Below are 19,986 nucleotides of genomic sequence, written 5' to 3' on the forward strand. Positions count from 1 at the left end.
AGATGAGGGCTACCACTGTCACAGGTCATTAAAAATCTCATTTGGCACATCTTAATACCAAAGGCTAGTATTAGGGTGTGGGCCAAATTGCAATTATGACAAAATACAATTACTTATATAATATCCACAGACAGGAAAAAGCAGCCAAGAAAAAATAAAGAGTTATCTGCCCATCCCATGATCCAGGGGTCACACACAAAATCAACTTATCATAAGTTACTGAATTAATATGTATCGGTTGATCCATGGTACCTACTCGCATACGTACCTTTAGACCCATTGCACTGATAAGGCAAGTGCAATAGCTTAAATCTCTTTACCTAGGGCTTAAGCTTGAGCATTTACCTCACATTTGCGGTGAAAGCACATACTGTGCTGTCACTGCGTTCAGCTACAGTAACACCACCGGATGGACTCTGCAGTGGGTGATTTGGGGGGGGGGCTCTCCTCTATGGTGACAGTGACAGACAAGGAAAGAGTCTTTAGGGACTGTGACTTGGTCAGAGAAACTGCAGAGTCTTGAGTAATTCAAGAGTCTGGGGGTTTTTTTGCTACTGAGCAGTAAATGGCATTTAAAGGCAGGGCCTAAATTATACTGAGGTATGGAGTATTGGTTCTTCTTGGTCTGGAAGGAAACAGCTTATCCACCATATACCACCTGCACTTCCACTAATTTTTATTAAGTGGTGTGGTGCTCCTCTTCTGCTGCACTATCACCACAGAGCTGACGTGTGTAGCAATTTCCAAATACTGGAGATGAGAGAGAAGCATTTTATTCTCTCGCAATAATTTTTTTCCATTGAAAAACTGTAAAACTGAAAGTTCAAAAAAAGCTTTAAGGATCAGTATCTCTAAAGGAAAAGTGACGGCAAGGCAACAGTTATTAATTTAACAGAAAATTGATGGTTCTATTTGAAAATGGAGGTTCCTATGGAAAATTCCAATTTGATAAAAAAAGCCATTCCTGTCTGGAAAAAATAACTGCTTAATGACAGAAATGTACCCTGCATCCCTAAGCAGCTTTGCCGGAATATTATAAAGCTTAATGAAGTAAAATCCATGAAAAGCCATCAGAGTTTTAGGCCTTGTCTGAACTAGAATATTGGATCATGTTAACCGAGGCTGGGATGATTACAACAGAACGAGAGAAGGCTGCAAAGAGGGCAGTACAAGAGGGACACCTCTACCAGGCGTTGCTCTGGAGAAGGATGATGGAGGAGACAACACGTCTGGATCTCACCAGCTCTTGCTCCAGCATCTCTCCTGACGGCAGCGGTGGAGCCAGTACCTGCAGCGTCTCTCCATCTGACTACAAGTGCTGCAGTTCGTCCCTGAGCACCTGTCACCCAGCTGTGTACCTGCTCCCCTGACATTGATATTGGGTTACAGCAGTTACACTGCCAAACGCCTGCGAAAAATGTCTTCCCAGGGCAGCTTCTGCCAGACTTTTTACATAACTGACTCCTTTAAAGTCTCACTGCCAGCACGGCTCTGCCAGACACTGCTGCCAGCAAAACTTTTAAACACGACCCAAAATCTAGTGTGGTGGGGCTTAGATCAGCCTAAAACACCATGTATCCAAATGACTGTTACCAAACAGAATAAATATAAACTGCAGAGATTTAAGTTCAGACTAGTACAGGTACACCTGCATGAAGGTTTGTATTCTGTCAGTGTTAATTTTTTCTTTCTTTTTTTTTTTTTAAATCAGACCTCTAGCCAATGGATCTCCACAACTGATGTATTAAACTGAAAACCAGTTTCAGGTACAGACAAGGTCTTAGATCCGCTATTCCCAAATTAGGGTCATGACCCCATAAATCTGATGCAAGTTCCTCTTTTGCAATTGAATTTCCAACAGGAAGGGGACTCTTCAATGGAAAATTTTGCAGAAAGGGACTATGAAAAGGTTAAGTATCAGCAGTAGACACTGCTTGGGGATGCTAGCACAAGCATCAGCACTTCCAAGCAGGGGACACACCAATTTTGAGAAGTACAGCTTGTGCAAGGGCTGCAAGGACATTTTTCCTCAAGTATCTGGTGTGTTGGGTAACACAACTCTCAAAATATCCCAAACCATGATCTGAAGGAGGGCAACGATAGACTGGAAAAATCTTAACAGCCACTCTGAGTCACACTTTGAGTTTGCACTAAGGACTTAACGGGATAGCCATCTAAGCCGTTACCCAGAGGAGAAAATGGGCTCATTATCCCTGAGATCTTGAGAGGATTGAGGAGTCAGGATCTGGAGGCAGAGCCGGGTTCAGCAAAGTTAACAAAGAGCTGAGATTGTGAAGGGCACTGCAAATCCCATAGGACCCCAACGGGGCCCAAGTGGTATTGATTCTCCCACATTTCACTTTCCCTAATGGCACATCTGCCTTTAGAAACTGGGGCCGAGGGAAAATTTTTCAGCAGAAGGCCAAGACAGCAAACCCAGTCACCAGACCTGTCTCTAAATAGGTCAGTCCACAAGGAAAGATATTTGTGTCTCAGGATCCAGTCATATACGCTTCGAGTTGCTTCTTCTGATCCTTCTTTTGAACACGCAGCTAAAGCTTCAGGGCTTTTTGAAGCGGCTTTGATTTATGCCACTCTTCAGAAACAAAGGAAAACACGCAAAGCTCTGGATGGCAAACACCTTTTAAGTCAGCTGCATGTGGCTCGCACCACCAGAGGAAGAGCATGCATTTGTCAAAGAACACATCAATGCCATGGAGAGCCAGGAGCAGAAACCCAAGTCTCCCAGTTTGAGCCTTCTGCCTAGCAATCAACCAGGCAGCCTTCAGGCCAGACTTCCCCTTGCCCTGGTTTATGAGCCTTCCCAGAACACAGCTGACATCTTTACAATGTGGTGAGGAGCAATCTTAGAAAACGAACCCCGCGGCACAGTCACCGACCTCATTACTCACATATTCTTTGATGTCCTTTGATTTCACGGCTTTGTAAGAATAATATGCAGGGTAAAGAGTGCCAAATATCAGCCTGAAAAAGAAACAAACAAATGGCAAATGGATTAAATTGATTTCCTGTCACAGAGGAAGATTTTCTTCCCTTCTGTTAAACACATTTCTTGCACTAATAAAAAATGTTGAGATCTGATTTAAGCTGTAGTGAACTAAGTACAGTATATGACTGATTTCACATCACTGAATTCAAAGAAATTGTTGCCAGTGATATGAACGAAGAGCAGGCATCCAAACCATCTTCCCCTTTCGGAATGGTTTCCATGGCTCTAATTTACAAGGCCACATCACATTTAATAGATATTGACCTAAGAGGGCTGTCACATAACACACAAAAATAAGACCACCATGCTTAAAAGGAAATGAAAAATCTGATTTTAAAATAATCTACTGTGACACCACGAATATAGGAGCATCGCTTCCAGAGACAGGGCAAAACGAGAACCATTTATCTGAAATTCCTTCCATCTCTGTTCAAAATGCTGGAAAAGCTGAAGAGGACAAAACAGCACCCAGGTTATACTGGCCCTTGGTTTGAATGTGAGGCTTTACCCTACATTAAACCTGTTAAAGGGAAGAGCCCTGCACTGTTCTGTGAAGTCCGTTTGGGCTTTCCACAGAAGGAGGAATTTGCCCACCAAGATACAGCAACAGGATTCACCCTAAAAATCCCAAATCTCCTACTGTTCTTTCAGACAGCTTCCTTTCAGCTTCAAGTCTGCAAGGGATGCCGTCAGGTTCAAGCTTTTCTATAAAAAAAGAAATAAGGATCCGGATGTTGAAAATAGCACCACAGAGGAAAAAAGCTGGTAATTTTTTATAACGACTCCTCTCTGCATCACTGCCTAGCTGCTTATTCACTTCGATTATTCTGGACCTGGGCACAGGCTTGTCAAAACCACTTTGCTCTGCCCAGGCTTCAGTCAGTTTTGTTCAATGCAGGATGATGCTGCAAAGTCTGAACTCAAAACATTGCGGGGGAATGTTTATTGCCTTGCAAACATCCCTCTTCCCGTTGGATATTTTGCTTCAAATTCACCAAGCTGTTTCCATTGCTCTCGGGAATGGAAACGATCAATGTTTCAGTCCCTAATTGCGAAGCCACATGGACCTGCGGTTGCCTTTTCCACTCTGCCCGTAGTGTTTGTGTGCCATGGGACTCATAATTACAGTTGAGTCCATTACGTGCGTAAGGCATTAAAAATTTACATCCTGGGATACACTGCACCATTGAGCTTCTCATAGCCCAAGAAGGTATTTGCGAAAGAAGGGAATGAGCCAGCGCACATCTTGATTTCCAAAGCAGCGACCGAAGATGATTTGGCCACTATTCATCATGGTTGCTGTAGCATAGCTTAGCAAAACCTGAAGCACAATGCAGATTTCAGAAAAGCAACTACTGAGTGAGAAGATGCAGTATTTTACAGAGGCTACACACTGGCTTCAAAAAGCTTTACTGTCAGCTCTGAACCTATTTCACCCACTGGGGCTGTGCTATATGCAGGGATTAGACACAAATGCTCAGAAAGAAGAGTCTGGGAAACCAAACACTTTGTTTTTCCTTGCAATATCTTAGCAAGCAGCAACACTGTTTAAGGCAAGAAAAACCCCACAGACAATGGTTTGATCCTGTTCTCAGTGAAGCTAATAACAAATATTCCCCCCTGAGTTCAACGGCAGCAGGACTTAATCCAAAGAAGATAATGCTCACAAAAGACAGAAAGCTCCACACTATTCAGCAAAACAACCAGGCAAGCGAATAATATTTTTGGCTCTGCTTATAAAAAGTACCACGTTTCTGTCCTTCCTCCTCAGCCCAGGCAGGCTGCTATCTCATGCTTTTATTTCCTGCAAGTAATCACTGGATGATTGATACTCACTTCCTCAGTTTATGCTGATAACAAAAAGTAACTGGATCCTGAAGAAGCAAACAAGTTTACAGGATCACTAAGACAGAGCTAATGACGGACAGTAAACACTTGAAAAAATTCCTGCGAGGGAAGGAAATCCCACAATACGTTTGCTTATGCAGAGCCAGGGACAGTTACTAAGCCGATGCGCTCTGCCCAAATGGGAGTTGGAGAGTTTCGCTGATTTTGCCTTTTAATGCGTTGTCTGCATATATGGACATTTACTTCTGCTATGGTTTAACAGACTGAAAAGTGGTTTAAGGGGTGTTGGGTCCTAGCCTTGACACTGCTGTAACTTAGTGGAGTGGTTTGGAGTCACTTAACCTCTGGGTACACCCTACAAAATGAAGATAAAGCCATCTACGCATTTCTGTAAAGCATGCTCAAGGTTATGGAGGCAAACACCTGCACATGGGTATGTCCCAAAGTCTGTTGAGGTTACCATCTTCACTGGGCTTTGAATCAGGCTTAAGGAGCATAGCTGATTCAATTTATGGAATTTCGGCATTTCTCCATCTCTTCCCTCCATTCCTCTTCCCTGCTGAAGACAATACCTCTTTATTTTCCCTCATCTAAGTTTCCTGTGTAATCAAGGTTATCTTTGGTTCCTGCTGTCCTCCATCCTACACCCAGACCATTGCCATATCCCTCCTGGACAATGCTCTGAACTGGAAACCACACGTGCTATGATTTTTTTCTATGATACGCGCGTTGGCTGCCTGTCTGGTTGCCCGTCAGCTGGAAAGCCAAATTGATGAGCTACCTATGGAGTCTACAGTGCAGCTTTTACCTGGCAGACACCGCTATGAAACACGCTCTGATCCAGCAGCTGATTTTTATGAACAGTATAGAAACTTAGTATTTGAGACCCCTCTGACCCATCTAGTTTGGCTGAAACTGCTTTGTAGATCCAAAAGTGGTAAGAAGAGGAAAGACAGACTGCTTAAGCCTCATTTCCTTAGGCTAAAAATACAGTGTCAAGCCCCGCTCCCCACCCATCCCACCCATCTCCAGCTCTCAAATCTCCTTTAGGGTGATCTATGTGTCCTGGGAAGCCTTAGCTCTTTTACCCTCTGTGCAAAAGCAGAAGCAGACGTCTTGATCAACAAACCAGGGACCCCCAAAGCTCAGTGCAGTAGTTGCTACATTTAAAGCTTCAGAGATGTGTCTCTACAGTCTGGGCCCTCAGGGGACAGGGAAAGGCAAGGAGCTAGTGATATTCACCGGTGAGTTAGGACTAGTTCACTTGCAGCACTAAACTAATAACCACAACAGCCTAGTGATTCTTCCCCTGCTCCATGCTGGAGCTCTGCATCAATCGTAACTGCCTTGAAAGAGGACAAAATAGCTGCTGTAAAGAAATCAGTGAAGAGTCAGCTAACTGTGCAACAGGAGGCAAAAGTCTAAGCAAAAGGTTAGTCTGACTAAAGAGTGGGATAAGGATTAATACCGAAAATCTTATAATCCTATTACGCTCCTCAGCAGCATTGCCCAGTCTGGACTGCTACGCGCACTTCCGGTCATTCTTTGTCTAAAGGGACACAGCGGAAACAGAAGGGGAAAGGAGAAGGGCAATGAAAGTGTGTGGAAAGACACTGGAAGAGATCCATAAGAGCATCTGCAAATACTGCAATTGTTTCTTTTATAGCAAAGACAAATAATCAAGGTTAGAACGGGGAAGCAACAAAATACCCAAACAGTATAGAAAAAACAATGCAGCTATCCCTACTGCAAAATCATAAAGAAGGAAAAACCTCCTCTCTGTCACAAAGAGTTAATCTGCGCTACTCATTGCCTCAAGGTATGTCACGGAGCTGACTAAATGCATTTATTTATGTAATTATATTATTTGGATTTGGAGGTTGTTTTTTGCTTGCGTTATTCAAGTTAACCACTAAATGACCTGGGAAAGGATGGAGCTTCCTGCACTATGGGGTTTCCTGATTATCAGGAGCAACTGAAAGCAACTGAACTGTCGGCTTCTCTTCAGTGGTCTCTGGGATATTACAGGGGGGCTGCTGCACCATCACCAAACCACTTTCTGTCTCCACTTATCTGCACAGCCACAGCTAGCCCTGGACATTATGTCCTTTCTGCTCCTTCAGCGGAACTGCAAGTACAGTGATCTGACCATCACAGAGCATGGACAACCGGGATGCAGCAATACTCTTGATAGGATATAGATCATAGCCTGGGGATCAGCATCAGAGCTGGCACCAGAAATTAGGAGGCTTCATGTGACATCTTGAGTTCTGACGTTTTGGTGACGCTATTTTCCTCCTGAGGGCCCTGGTCCTGTGGCCATTTACATGTAAAATTAACTCTCGCATTCAATACAGTGGCCACTGAAATAAATGGAAAGATTCCCAGTGATTCCCAGGAGCACTGGCCAGGACTCAGAAGTAACCTCCAGAAATACCTGCACGTCCATTCTCATGAGCATTTTTAACCACGCAGATATTTTCTGGACGGGAACCAACGTTACAACTATCTCAGCGTGGTGCTGTTCGTATCCCAAGCCATTTGAGTTCTGCTTACCTAGCTGCCACACCATCCGCGCCCCTGGCTGCTTGGGCTGCGCAGCCATTTAGAGCACTGCAGTACTACAACACAAAGAGAACAGCCTTTATTTTCCCCATAAATAACTAATGTTTCCGTATCATCGGCACACAGCAGTCAGGATGACAAACTTCTGCTCGAATGCATGGATGGATACGTTCAGGAACTGCCGAAATATTTCGGTTTCTTCAACATGTTCACTGGCTAGTATGTACTTCTTGTGCGCTGAGCAGCAGCTGAGCTGTCGCCACGCCAGGGTTCGTAGCTGGGACTGCCAAGAAGGGTGCCAATAGGTTTGTGTTCTTTATTATCAGTCCTAATTAATGTTCACACGGTGCCACAGATTAAAAATAAACGGCACTGTCTTTGCACCAAAGGTTCCCAGTTTAAATCTAACAGCTGTGAATGTGAAAATAAGCAGAGCACAAGGTCAGGGAAAGGGTTAATGTGAGTCACTTTACAGGCCAAATGCCTGATATCCAAGAAGTGACTGGCATGAAGGAAACACCAGCTGCAGAGGAGCAGAGGCTCCAGGCTGGTATTCCCTGGGAGATGGTTCAGACAGACTCTTCATGGTCACTTTGCAGCAGAATAGATACTGCGAAGTGGCTCCAGGGTGGCCAGGAACTCGGCCCTTCACCTTCAAGGGTGACACTATGTCCGCCACCTCTACCCCAGGAGACGTGGATACCCAGCAACACCAGACTGGCACCCTGATATGCACCGGGAATGCCAAGGGTGCACTATGTCTCAGTGAAAAACAGTCCCCTGAGGAAAGCGGTGGGCCATTTCAAACTACATTTGAAACTGGAATCAAATATATCGACGTGGGGTTGGTACAGTGCGGTTGAGCAGAGCTGTGCGGCTGCACCCATGGCACTTGGCAAGAATCACACATCACCTCCATGGGTACTACCAAGGTGTAGTCCCCTCATTCACCCAGCAAGTCTCTTTGCTCCCCACCTCCATGGCTGATGACCTGGTTAGCTGCTGAGATCTTGTCTTCACAACTGCTTCTGAAGCATCACGCGCACCCACAGCGTCGAGGAAACAAAGAGCAGGCCCGAGACAGTTCAGCATCTAACACAAAATGACTCCACTTTCCATCCGGATTCACTCCTGACTTCTCTCACTATAGGCCGCTACGGAGGTCCCCTCAGCCAGGATATGAGAGAAGCAAACCACAAACTTCAACTTGGCTACTGTAATCTAACGGCTGGTGAAACCTAATCACTCCTTTTGGTGAAACTGCCGAGTAAAGGGACACCCAACTGTCCTTACAGCAGAAATAGCTGGAGCAAGGGCTGTCCTTGATGATTCTAATTTAAGCAGTCTTGATCCTCTCAAAGCAGAACATTTTTCCCTCCAGTTGACGCCACCTTTTTTTTCAGGGCCAGGGCACTCCTCACAGAGGAACTGGAGGAGAGCCAGGCATGAACAGGTGAAGAGACATGAGAGAAGGAGACTGGTGGAGGAAGTGGCCTCGGCTAGCCTGGAGGGCTTGCAAGGGTCCCTGACAAGCAGGGGAGAGCAGTTCCTCCAACTGTAGTGAGCACAAGGAAGCTCATCTGCCTTTTTGGCAGCAAGCAATGCAGTGATGTCCTTTTTCAGTGCATAACTCCCCCTGGATAAAATCCCAGCTTCCTTTGCAACATGCAGGGCAAGCCACCCAAGGGAACTACTAACTGGAAGGCAGTTGCTCCCCCAGTGCTTGATGGCAGTCATTTTACACTCTCCCAACCTCCACTGAGTCTTCTACATCTTGACCATTGACTTAGCACCTGCCACCTTTTAACTTGATACGGACATTCACGGGCCACAGCAGGCCCACAGAGCCATTCCAGGGGGGCCAGGGAATGTGAACCCAACTCGAGGGGCCGAGAGCCTCTCTTGCAATAAGAAAAAAAGGTTAGCAACACCTTGCCTGCAGAAAATATGGGACAGCTGGAACAGGGAGGATCCAGTAATGGCCAATCCTGTCATGCAACTGTGACATTTGCCCACTTTAAGATCCCACACCGTGACTTATCTCAAGAAAGAAAATGTGATTTTCCTTTTCCCCACTCCCCACTTCTTATTACAGACAAAAATACTGAAATAACAATAGCGAGAGCATTGCAAAATATTAGGATTGTAAGATAATGCACCTGAAGGCTGTTTCTACTAAAACTACCAGCACTGAAGTGGCTCGCAATGTTGATATTTATACTGACACCCTTGAGTTTCATATTAAAGCCCAACTGAGATTAAGCGCGTAACTCACTCTTTCCAGAGCTATTGCTTCAGGCTCTCTTCAAACTCGGTCAGAATTGCATCAGTTTACCTACAAGTTAGCACTACAAGATTTTCTTTACAGTCTTTCAGAACAGCAAAGGCCAGTGTAGCTGCTATAAAAAGACTTCAAGGCTCTGCAGCTATTTTAGGAAGGGAATTTATTGCAGGTAGATGGCTTAGTAAGCTGCTCTGTTCTGCTTTGCACTGCTTTCAGTAGAGCCGCTTGGCCCAGTGAAGAAGGGCTGCTGATGAGCAAGGGGAATCAGTTTGCCACCGAGGCAACACTTTGCAGGAAGGGTCTGTGTGGAGAACCTGTAGTGCTGGTGTGGGACTCCTGACCGTTGCGCGAGGTGAGGAGCTGCGGGCTGGCAGGAACGCTGTGCCTGGCACACGTCGTGAGGCTCTCAGCAGCTGCCTGCGAGAGATAGCGTTTCATGGGCCTCATCGGAGGCATTCGTGCCACTGCTGCTCCTCCCCTCGCACTCCTCTCTGTGCTTTGGCTCAGCAGGCCCGGAGGAAAAGCAGTCCACATCCCAATCCTTGTCCATCCCAGCACTGCATACAGACCCTTTTTGGGGGAGAAGAAATAATTCGAAGTGTGATATTGAGGGGAATAAAATCGGTGCCTTTTTAAGAAGGAAACATCCTCTCCTACGTGACTTGTACAGACCATCAGAGCCACCAAGCTTCACGACCCTGAGAAGGCAGGACTTAGCATCTGCTGCGCCCGTGTTTTCCCCATCCAATACAGACTGTATAGCTCCTGCCCTGAGAGCTCTGTCTTTCTCCAAGGCAAATAAATGGCAATTTGAAAACCCGAACAGCATGTTTTAAATGGAAAGGGCTGTTTTTCCTGACTGTGAAAGGTGGGATGTTAATATGGAAAAAAGCTCTTTTCAAAGCATTGACATTATATTCTATAGATGACAGATGGTTTAAAAATTGTATTGTGAGTTAGCCTACTGTTTTATGATAGGCTCATGATACAAAAAGGGAAAGAACTATATAACCTAACCTAATTTTTAGGCTAAAAGGGGTATAACCAATGTGGATTGCATATCAAGAAAGCAGCTCTGCATTACTATCATCTAAAAACACAAAGATCATGCTACAAGTATTATTTTGGCATTATTTTAACTGATGCTACGTGAATCAAAAATAACTCCACGAATTCTTGGAGGAAGACCAGAAGCCCTAGCTGTACCCCTACACTAGTCAAGGAGAGCAGTTTGATATAGGAACAGGTCAGCCCAGCACAAAACAACCCAAGGAGAATATCTTACTACTGTCTGGATATTTTTATGAATAATAAGCTAGCAAATGAACAAGAAACGGCATAATTCCTTCCAACAGTAACTGACTTAACTTCTTACGTCTCTGCTGACTCTACAACATTAACCTGAAAAAGTACAGGGCCAAATACTTATTTGGAGGGACCAGCTGCATGGAAAGCACATGGGACCCGTCAAAGTCAAACCACTTCAAAGTGCTTTATTTTTATATACACACACACACACACACACACACACACATACATATATATATATATATATGTATCATCAATCTCAGTGGTAAAGCAGGTTTCATTTCCATTAATTTCTGATTATTTCCATTTCATTCATGTTTTTTTTTTCCTTTGTAAATGATGAGGAAATTGGGACCCTCTTGAGATTACACAGGAGACACGAGCAATATCCATAACTCCTATTTTAAAGCACGATTGCAGGAAAACTAAGGCAAGATGATTCTACACGTAATTTCATAGTCAGACCATCCTAATCCTGTAGCTTGTACTGGTATCAGACTGCCACATGCTATATATAACATCTGTGACATTGCAGGGAGTTCACCGGCCATGCAAACCACATTTCTCTTTATGGCCCACAGCCACAAACTGGTATTTCTTTTGGGTGCTGTAACAACCTTTTAGGGAGGGGCCGAGACCTGTCTTTACTAGAACCTGCCAAATTAAAAGAAAGAAAGAAAATGAGACTCTGCCACACAGCTTGAAAAAGCCAGAGCTCTAGTTTTTTTCTCATACGCATTTTACAAGAATTTCTAGTGTGAATTTAATAGAGTTCCTTCCTCAAGGGTCTTTTCTCATTTCATTCATCCTTTTTAATCCCTCCATTTTAGACAGATAATAACAGCACGTTAATGAAATGCATGGTACAGCAGAGATAAACACAGAGGGGCAGATCCCCAGCTGGAGCAAAACTGATACAGAGCAACCTCTAGTCTAACTTAGACGTAAAGGAAAGGAAATCAGAAGGAAACAAGACTGATCCGGAGCCATGGATCACTAATGCACAGTCAGGCAGAGCTCCTAGCTACGCCTCTGAATCCAGTAAAATTATTCATCTCTAATTAAAATAAATTAAAAGCAAAAAATCACCATTTAATGGATAATCCCAAATCAGAATGTTAGGTTATGTGATAAAAAGCTGGTTTCCACACACGCAGAGGAGCACAAAGGCACGACGGCAGGTGGGGAAACACGAATAATACCCTGTCCCGGCCCCTGCCAGGGCTGTCCCAGGAGAGCCACCAGCCCCACGGGCCAGGGATGCCACCCATCGCCACGAGTCAACGGGAGAGAGTCTCCAAATCACCTTAAAGACTGAAGGGGGTTACAGCCGACAGGGGAATGGGACTCGCTACGGGATGCAGGGGAAGAGCATCTGGGGATCGCACAGGACTTATTATGAGATGTTTAGGGGAGGAACCAACGGCAGAGAAAGGGAGACATCAAGGTGATTTGGGGAGGAACAAGCATGGGAAAACAGCGGGATAAGGAGACAAAAGGGGCCAGTTGCCTGTAAACAAGACACTTGTCTGGCCATGGCCTGCACCTGGTGGTACAGTTTGTCCTGTGCTCTCATTAAGCTCCATTTCCAACTATTCTCCTGGGTGAGGACTCGCTATTCTATGTGCACGTGTGTCTATGGAGGTCGAAGTGCCAGCAATCGGAGTCGGACCATGGGTCATACGGGCCTGTGTCCGTGGTGCCAGCAGCTGGTGCGGGTGATTGTACGTATGCCAGTGTGCAATCGCTAGCGAATATCCAGCGGGACTAGCCGGCGCACCTAAGGGCCAGCACACGTTCCCTACCGCGATGCACGTCTTTAGCCCATTTTCTCCCATATCAACGAAGAGCAGCTTAGATTTAAAAAACAAGGCCTCAGCCAACACCAAACCAAACCACTGCAAACCAAACCATTGTAAACATACTTCTTCCCCACACATTCTCCCTCTAGGAAAGAAGAGGAAAAAGAGCAAAACTCATGTGACAGATATAATTTAAAGCACTATTGGAAAGTGATTGAGTGAAAGCATGGGGAGAGCAATATAAGAAACAGAAATGTTTCCTTTAGTATAGAACCACAGAATAATTTAGGTTGGAAGAGATCTTTGCAGATCTTTAACCCAAAATAGGACCATCTTTGAGGTTACATCAGATTGCTCAGAGACTTGTCTGGTTGAGTTTTCAGTTATCTCCAAGAATGAAGATTTCACCATCTCTGGGTCCCTGTTCCAGTGTTTGATTACTCCCACTTTGAAGATTTTTTTTCTTTATTTCTAAATTGAATTTCATTCGCTATAACTTTTGTCTGTTACCTCTCATCTTTTCACTGGGTGCCTCCAAGAAGTGCCTGGCTCTATCTTCTCTGCAACAAGCCATCAGGTCATTGAAGACAGCAATAAGTTTCCCCTTTGCCTTCTCTTCTTCAGGCTGAACACACTCTGCCCCCTCAGCTCTCCTGGTACGCCATGGGCTCCAGCCCCCTATCCACCTTGAGTCCCTCCACTGGACTCACTCCGGTTGGCCAACGGACACACTACTCCGGCCACTGTCTCACAACTACCAAATAGAGGGGAACAGTCACCTTCCTCAGCCTGCTGGTGAACCCCCTCACTGAACCAATCCTGTATGCAGATTTGGAGAACGCCTCTGCACTTTTCCCTTCTTCAGAGGTGCCAAACAGACAGGGATCCACTCCTGGAATCCAGAGTACCTTCAGCTGAATAAATTTAGGAGAATTTTCCTTGCTGCTTGGAGCCACACCACACCCTTTCCTTTGCAAGCAGAGCTCTCCCTGAGGAGCTAAGCAGGGGTCATGCTATGACAATAACGGATGTCACACGGCAGTGAGGCTCAGAAAATGTTTCTTTTATTCTGCTCCAGATGACCCATTGTAGCAGCACAAACTTCACCAAGCTTCCTGTAAAACAAAGAACTTGCCGGCAAAGGAAAGCACCTGAAGAACAGCACCACATTGCTTTACCTCTGCTGTTGGTCTAGCTTGCAGTTAGCTACAAACTTAAAAAGGGGGGATGGAGAAGATGAAATGAATATTTACAGACACCTCTTACTTTGATTCTCCTACTTAGTCATTTTTATGAGCTAGAAGGGCAGCTAGATTTCCCCTTATCTCTTAGTGTGAGCCTTTGGGTCATTGCACTGTGCAGTGTCACTGTGAAATGTAATGTTTTTATGGTAATGCTGTTGCATGATCTACTCTTACGTAAAAACCACTAGCAGTGAGAAGGTTATTATCAGCTTATTTACTTCTACGACAAACACCACTGCCCATGGCATGTATCTGGAGATATGATGACACATCCTTTATTTTGCTAGAGCTGCATATCTCATGGAGAGAGTAAATTATTCATACACATGGCTAATAGCCATAATGTGATAATTTTTAAAAGCGTCAGAGGCAGCAACCTCCAGCAAAGCCTTGTTCGAGCAGAAAGCTGATCTTAAAGGCTTCCCTAAATGACAATCTTCACCATAGTGTCTAAATTCAGCCTTTAAAAGTTGGAGAATCACTGTATTTTCCAGGTTAAATGAAAGGTTAAATGAAATTGATTCGAAGAATACTTATATTCAGCATTTTCAAAGGTTCATCTATGTTAGCAGCAGGACAAATACACACCCCAGTATTCAGTGAGCTTTAATTTCTCTGACCTACTAATTCTCAGAAGCTTTTCAGGAATATAGCTGGATGCATGACCAGACCCTAGGCACAGAAATATCAACATCTCTCTAAGTGTCTTACCATCCTCAATTAGTTCTCTCCAAGCCTTTGGGAAATGGGTAAGTACTTTTATCCCTGTTTTACAGATTGGTTTCTCACAGGCCCAGCTGAGTTTCCCCCGGTTGGACATTCATCAGGTTGCAGTGACAGCATCTAAACACCGCATCTGTTGTGCCTGTAACTTGCCAGGGCTGAGTAGAGCATAGTCACTGCTTCTGGCTTGGAGCACACCAGCACACAGCGTGTGTGAGCACCTCGTGCCTAGGACACCTCTTCGGAGGAGAGACAGTTGCACAGCCTCTCAAATTCATATCAGTCCCTCAGCAACACTTGCTTGTTGCCCAGAACCGCACCAAAGGTTAAAGATTTCTGATTTACAGTTCACTTTATGGGAGCATGTGACAGATTCAACACAGGCAGTTTGCACAAGATTCTAAAATATCTCCACACTTTGCTCAGTAGTACAACAACCATATACTTCAAGACAGAAATACTGGAATTTAGACACATTTCCTCAGCACTCTGGGATGTTTCTTAAAATTCAAGGCTTCTCTTCTGAACCTTGGAATCTTTTCATTTCTATTTAACTTCCCTACTTCGTGACTAATCCCACAAACGAATATTCTTCTGCTGCTACGAAATGACTATTCTGCTCTCCCAAATCATTCGATCTCAGTAAGCATCTCCAGTTTTTATATTTCTTTACCAACACCCAATTCCCTTGTTTCATTTCTGGTGTTATCCTACTCTACCTCAGTCTCTCCTGAAGCTCAACAGGTTAAACAGTTCTGTTACACCAAGGACTCTAGATTTCAGTCTCTGTAGTATAGGAAGTTAACTTTGGGTCTTTCCATAAAGATAAGCCAAAGGAAAGGGTTTCCTTTAGCTTCCTCCAATTTTCACAGCATTGCTACTATTCACCTGCACCAGAGTTTTTAAGTTTAACAACCATCTATTACACAGACTGAAGGAAAGACTTAACACAGCAAGGACAGGTACCTATGGAGGCATCCTGTGATACATCACTTCACACTAAGAACTTCACTTATCAACCGGAATTCATATATTTTAGATAGAGATTCCCAGTTGGAGTACACTGAGACATGGAGCGGTTTTCAGAGATGACAAATATCTGTAGTTTCCATTGATTTTGCTGGAAATACTGAAGCTTTCCAGCACTGGAAATCAGCAGCTTGGTCACAGTCCAGGTAGAGTCCATGCAAGAGCCGGAAATAGAAGTCTTGATTTCCAAGCTATGTTTCTGTGCTAACCTTTGTCTCCTTCATCATTACATTTAGATGAACTCACTCTGTGAGGCCAGCTTAGTACCTCAGTACTGCTAATTCTCACATTTCTTCATTTAATCTCATCAAGTGATTTCTTTAAAGCCCAAACTCCTAGAGTGACATGATTATAGGAAAATCTCATTTTAAAATAAACTCTCAAAACTTCATGGTTTCTGAAAAAAGAACCTGCAAACGATCTTGCAGGTTCAGAGTGCAAATCAAAGGGTCTGATGTACAGATATATCTGCATATATATTATAAAAGTCAGGATTTTAAATCTAGTCTCGTGATTTGGTGGGGAGGTGAAGAGTATTGACTCAGGTTTTTTTTAATGCTTTTGGATAGCAATATTGCTACCCAGATATCAATAATTGTTTTGAAAAAAGATGTCACTCTCCCATTTGCATTCAATTTTGATCTCTCCCAGACTTGTTATCTCTTTCTAAATTTCAGGCTTTAGCTGAAAGCATTAAAGAGTAAAAGGGACTAGCCATGCCGTTCTGCTGTGGTCTGGATGTCCTCAAACAACAGTGAGTTTAAAGCAAAGCCTGTGACAGCTCCATTCTTACGCTGTGAGGAACACCGCTCTGTTTGGGGCTTGGAAAAAAAGCCAGTGCACAGTGCAATTCAGAAACGTAAAGGTTTTGCCTCTGCTTTTTCTTTTGGCTTAGTGACTTCACTCTTTTTTCCCCTCCTCACCTTCTCTCTCACACACATATACGTTGCAGTTTGCAGCTACTCAAAACATAACATGATATATAAACTTAGGTTTAGGAGCCAGATGGAGATTTCACAGAAATAACTTTAGAGGAAAGCAAAGAGAAAGAGAGCCAACGCTTCCAAGTCCATTACGGAGATTTCTAAGCAAGCAGCTGCTTGAGAAGGCAGCCTGTACTTTTTGCAGGAACACCCACACTGCCTGCTATTTTACGCATGTTTTTTCCACCACTTCTTACTGATTGCAATACTGCTTGTTTAAATGCCACAGTCCAGTGAGTGTTTATTCTCCTTCCCAAACAAGAAGATTCACACAGAAGGAGTACAGTGCTGCAAGTATCACTCTCCTGAAACAAAGCATTTGCTGTTTTGAAGTGAAATGGTTAATTGTTTCAAATTCAGCTGTAAAAAAAAAAGATGCCTTGAAAACTGGATCTTAACAGACTTCTTCAGCTATCCCTGGATTGACTGCCAGGAATGAGGTTTCTTGGTTTCAGGAATATACCTAAAACACAATAGAGTTTTGAATAGGGATCTGATTTGTTACAGCCAAGTATCTGCAAACCTCAGCAGAATAATAATTGAAAAAGAATGCTGAGCTATTCCAGCGGCTGCATAGCACATCCGAGCACAAAAGTCTCAGGGCACACTATAGCAAAGAGAGGAATATTATCCAATCTATAAGAAAATCTTTGAAAAAAAATGGAGATGTTTTACAAGATGAGATTTACATGAGATTAACTATGAATCATACACAAACAACAAGAAAAGCAGATGCTTTCACATTACGGTACCATGCAAAATCTGGCATAGTACTTATGTACTTAAAATGCATGTCCTGCCTCATGGACAGGAGGAAAGATCTTTCATTCTGGCTGTATGTAGTGTCTTATCCAGCGCTGCTCATTCTGCACTGATTTAGGAATAAGCTGTGGAAATATGCATAGGGTCTGCAGCAGCAGTCATGTATGCCACATCCTCCTGGCCCTTGGAAACGGCTGTCAGGGGGCCCTTGGGATTCTAGTCCTGGAAGTCCTACAAAGCAGCACTGAAAGGGATTTAAGATAGCCAGGATCAGGGACACAAGCTAAGAGCTTGGCAGCAGCACACTGTGGCTAGCTGGCATGCAGCTATGCGCAGCACCCTCCGTAACAGGACTTCACATAAGGGTACAGAGATGAAGTATGAGAGACAACAGAGTTTCACCCTGTCTAACATGATTAAAATAGCTTTTAAAATATACATGCTCAGGTGGTCTGCAATAAGTCACTAGGATTCTTTCCACTGAGTTTAAAGAGAGGGTGTCATGCTCTTCATCCTCAGCTTTCAGTGGGTATTGACACTTATTAGAGAGAAGCTCAATAATGAAGCTCAACAGAGCGCACCATATCTGAGTTCAGAAATACCTCGATTACAGGCTTTGGGGTGGTCCATTTGCTTGGCTTTGGTCGCTGAAGTACAGGCAAAGGCATATGGCAGTTTAGCGATGACATCCTCTACAAGGTTTTCCCCATTCTGGGCTACAGACACAGTCTTGGGAGTCTGACTTGGGTAGATTTACATTACTCACTGACTTCCGCAGAGTTGCACCAGTCAATACAAGTTGAAGACCTGATGTTGCCTTAGGGATGAGAAAATTCTTGAGGTTTGCCTTGAAACAGAATTTTCCAGCTCTTTACTCCTTCTGTCTGCAGCAAATCCACCCTTGATCCTTTGGGTTTATCACAGGCTAGGACTGGGAATTTTTGTGGCAGTTCTTGTTAAAATTTGGCAATGCATCACTTAGCCTACTTCCATTGACAAAACAGAAGAGTTGCAATTATCTCAGAGGTGAACCATCCTTCCTACCTCATCTAACGTGTTTCTTTTGCTAGGAGGTTACAAGACACTGAGAAACTTTTCTATTAAATTCCACCTCTTCCGTACTGTTGTTTGGCTGACTGCTTCTCACAAGTGTTCTACAACTCTGACCATGTGCCTGCAAGGCTTTTTTGAGCATGTGAGATGTTACACTTATTTAATTGCTAGATTAGAGAAAAGGGGTTAGTGCAAATTCCTGTCGGGCCCAAGAATCCCTGGTATTCTAAAAGAATGTGTGGTTACTTATTTACCTCTAAATGTTCAGCTGCTAGACTGTCATTACAAATTTCCATACAGCATTCAGCAGTAACAGAACACACCATATACAAGGATCTCAAAATGCTGTCCAAATACTGATGAAAACAGCTTTATCCAATGCTGAGATGGGAAGCTACTGACACAGCAGGCACAGAGGGTAAAGCAGAAACTCTAGTAGACGTATTCAAGGTTACCATGGTAAACTGTGTTAGAGATATATGACAGCTATAACTGTCGACATCTACAGAGAAGGATATAACTGAGAGAGAGAGAGGTGATATCCTAAGAAACGATCACTAAGATATCACTTCTCCCTGAATCACTCTCTTAGAGTCAGCAGGGGATTGGTTTGGTTGCAGCATGACAGCTATAAAAAGGGGTTAGCACAATAAAACAAGTATGACAAAATTCCGACAACATTTATGCAGGAAACAATTTATTCCGTTATTTCATTTTCTGTGTTCTTAAGGTATCCATTTTAAATAATGGCTTTCTCTGTGTTTGATCCTACAAAAAAAAAAAACCCATCTCTGTATATAGGACAGCGGAGTATGTTGCTATGGAAATTGTTATGATCTACTTAAATTCAACAAATCCAGTTTTACCGGGTATATTCTTCTGTGTATCTTGACTTAATTATTAATGTTCTTTCTAAATAGCAACATCTTTCTGTTTTGACTGAAAACCTTATAAGCAGAGTCAAAAAGATAAATGAGGAAAGTGGAATCCTTTGTTCAGCTGCAAAACGGGTGCAATCAAGCCAGGGAAAATGCCAGCAGCCTCCAAGCTGCCCTGCCAACGTGCTTCAGCTCAGACCTATACAGATCACCTGGAAGGCAGAAAGTCTCATTCAGTCCTTGGGTCCACTATGTCCTTGGCCTCTCTGCTATGATTTCCAGCAAAAACACTGGCTAGGATGGTGGTTTTGGTGTAGAGGTAGCTGTTCAGTGGACGCTGAACAATGACTGTCAGTTCATTCCCCTACAGCTGCCAGTCTCGTGCGTGTTCTCCAGCCATTCAAGGCCAGTGAAACTTTCAATCTTTTCCCATGGACTCTATCACTAAACGCAAATGGTTTTTGCCTCAGAGCAGCTCCAGCTTCCACCTTTCCCCT

The 19,986-nt window shown here is 43.8% G+C and overlaps 1 protein-coding gene across 1 annotated transcript in view; it reads right to left on the reverse strand.

Annotated features, from left to right (window-relative positions):
• Positions 1–19,986, reverse strand: part of REEP1 (receptor accessory protein 1) — a 69,902-nt gene that overhangs the window by 40,905 nt on the left and 9,011 nt on the right. The window contains exon 2 of the mRNA XM_067298363.1: positions 2,913–2,985. Within this exon, the coding sequence (XP_067154464.1) occupies positions 2,913–2,985 (73 nt within the window). The remainder of the gene's footprint in view (positions 1–2,912; positions 2,986–19,986) is intronic.

This window comes from Apteryx mantelli, chromosome 5 (assembly GCF_036417845.1).
Source record: "Apteryx mantelli isolate bAptMan1 chromosome 5, bAptMan1.hap1, whole genome shotgun sequence".
In the NCBI taxonomy this organism is placed as follows: Eukaryota; Metazoa; Chordata; class Aves; order Apterygiformes; family Apterygidae; genus Apteryx; species Apteryx mantelli.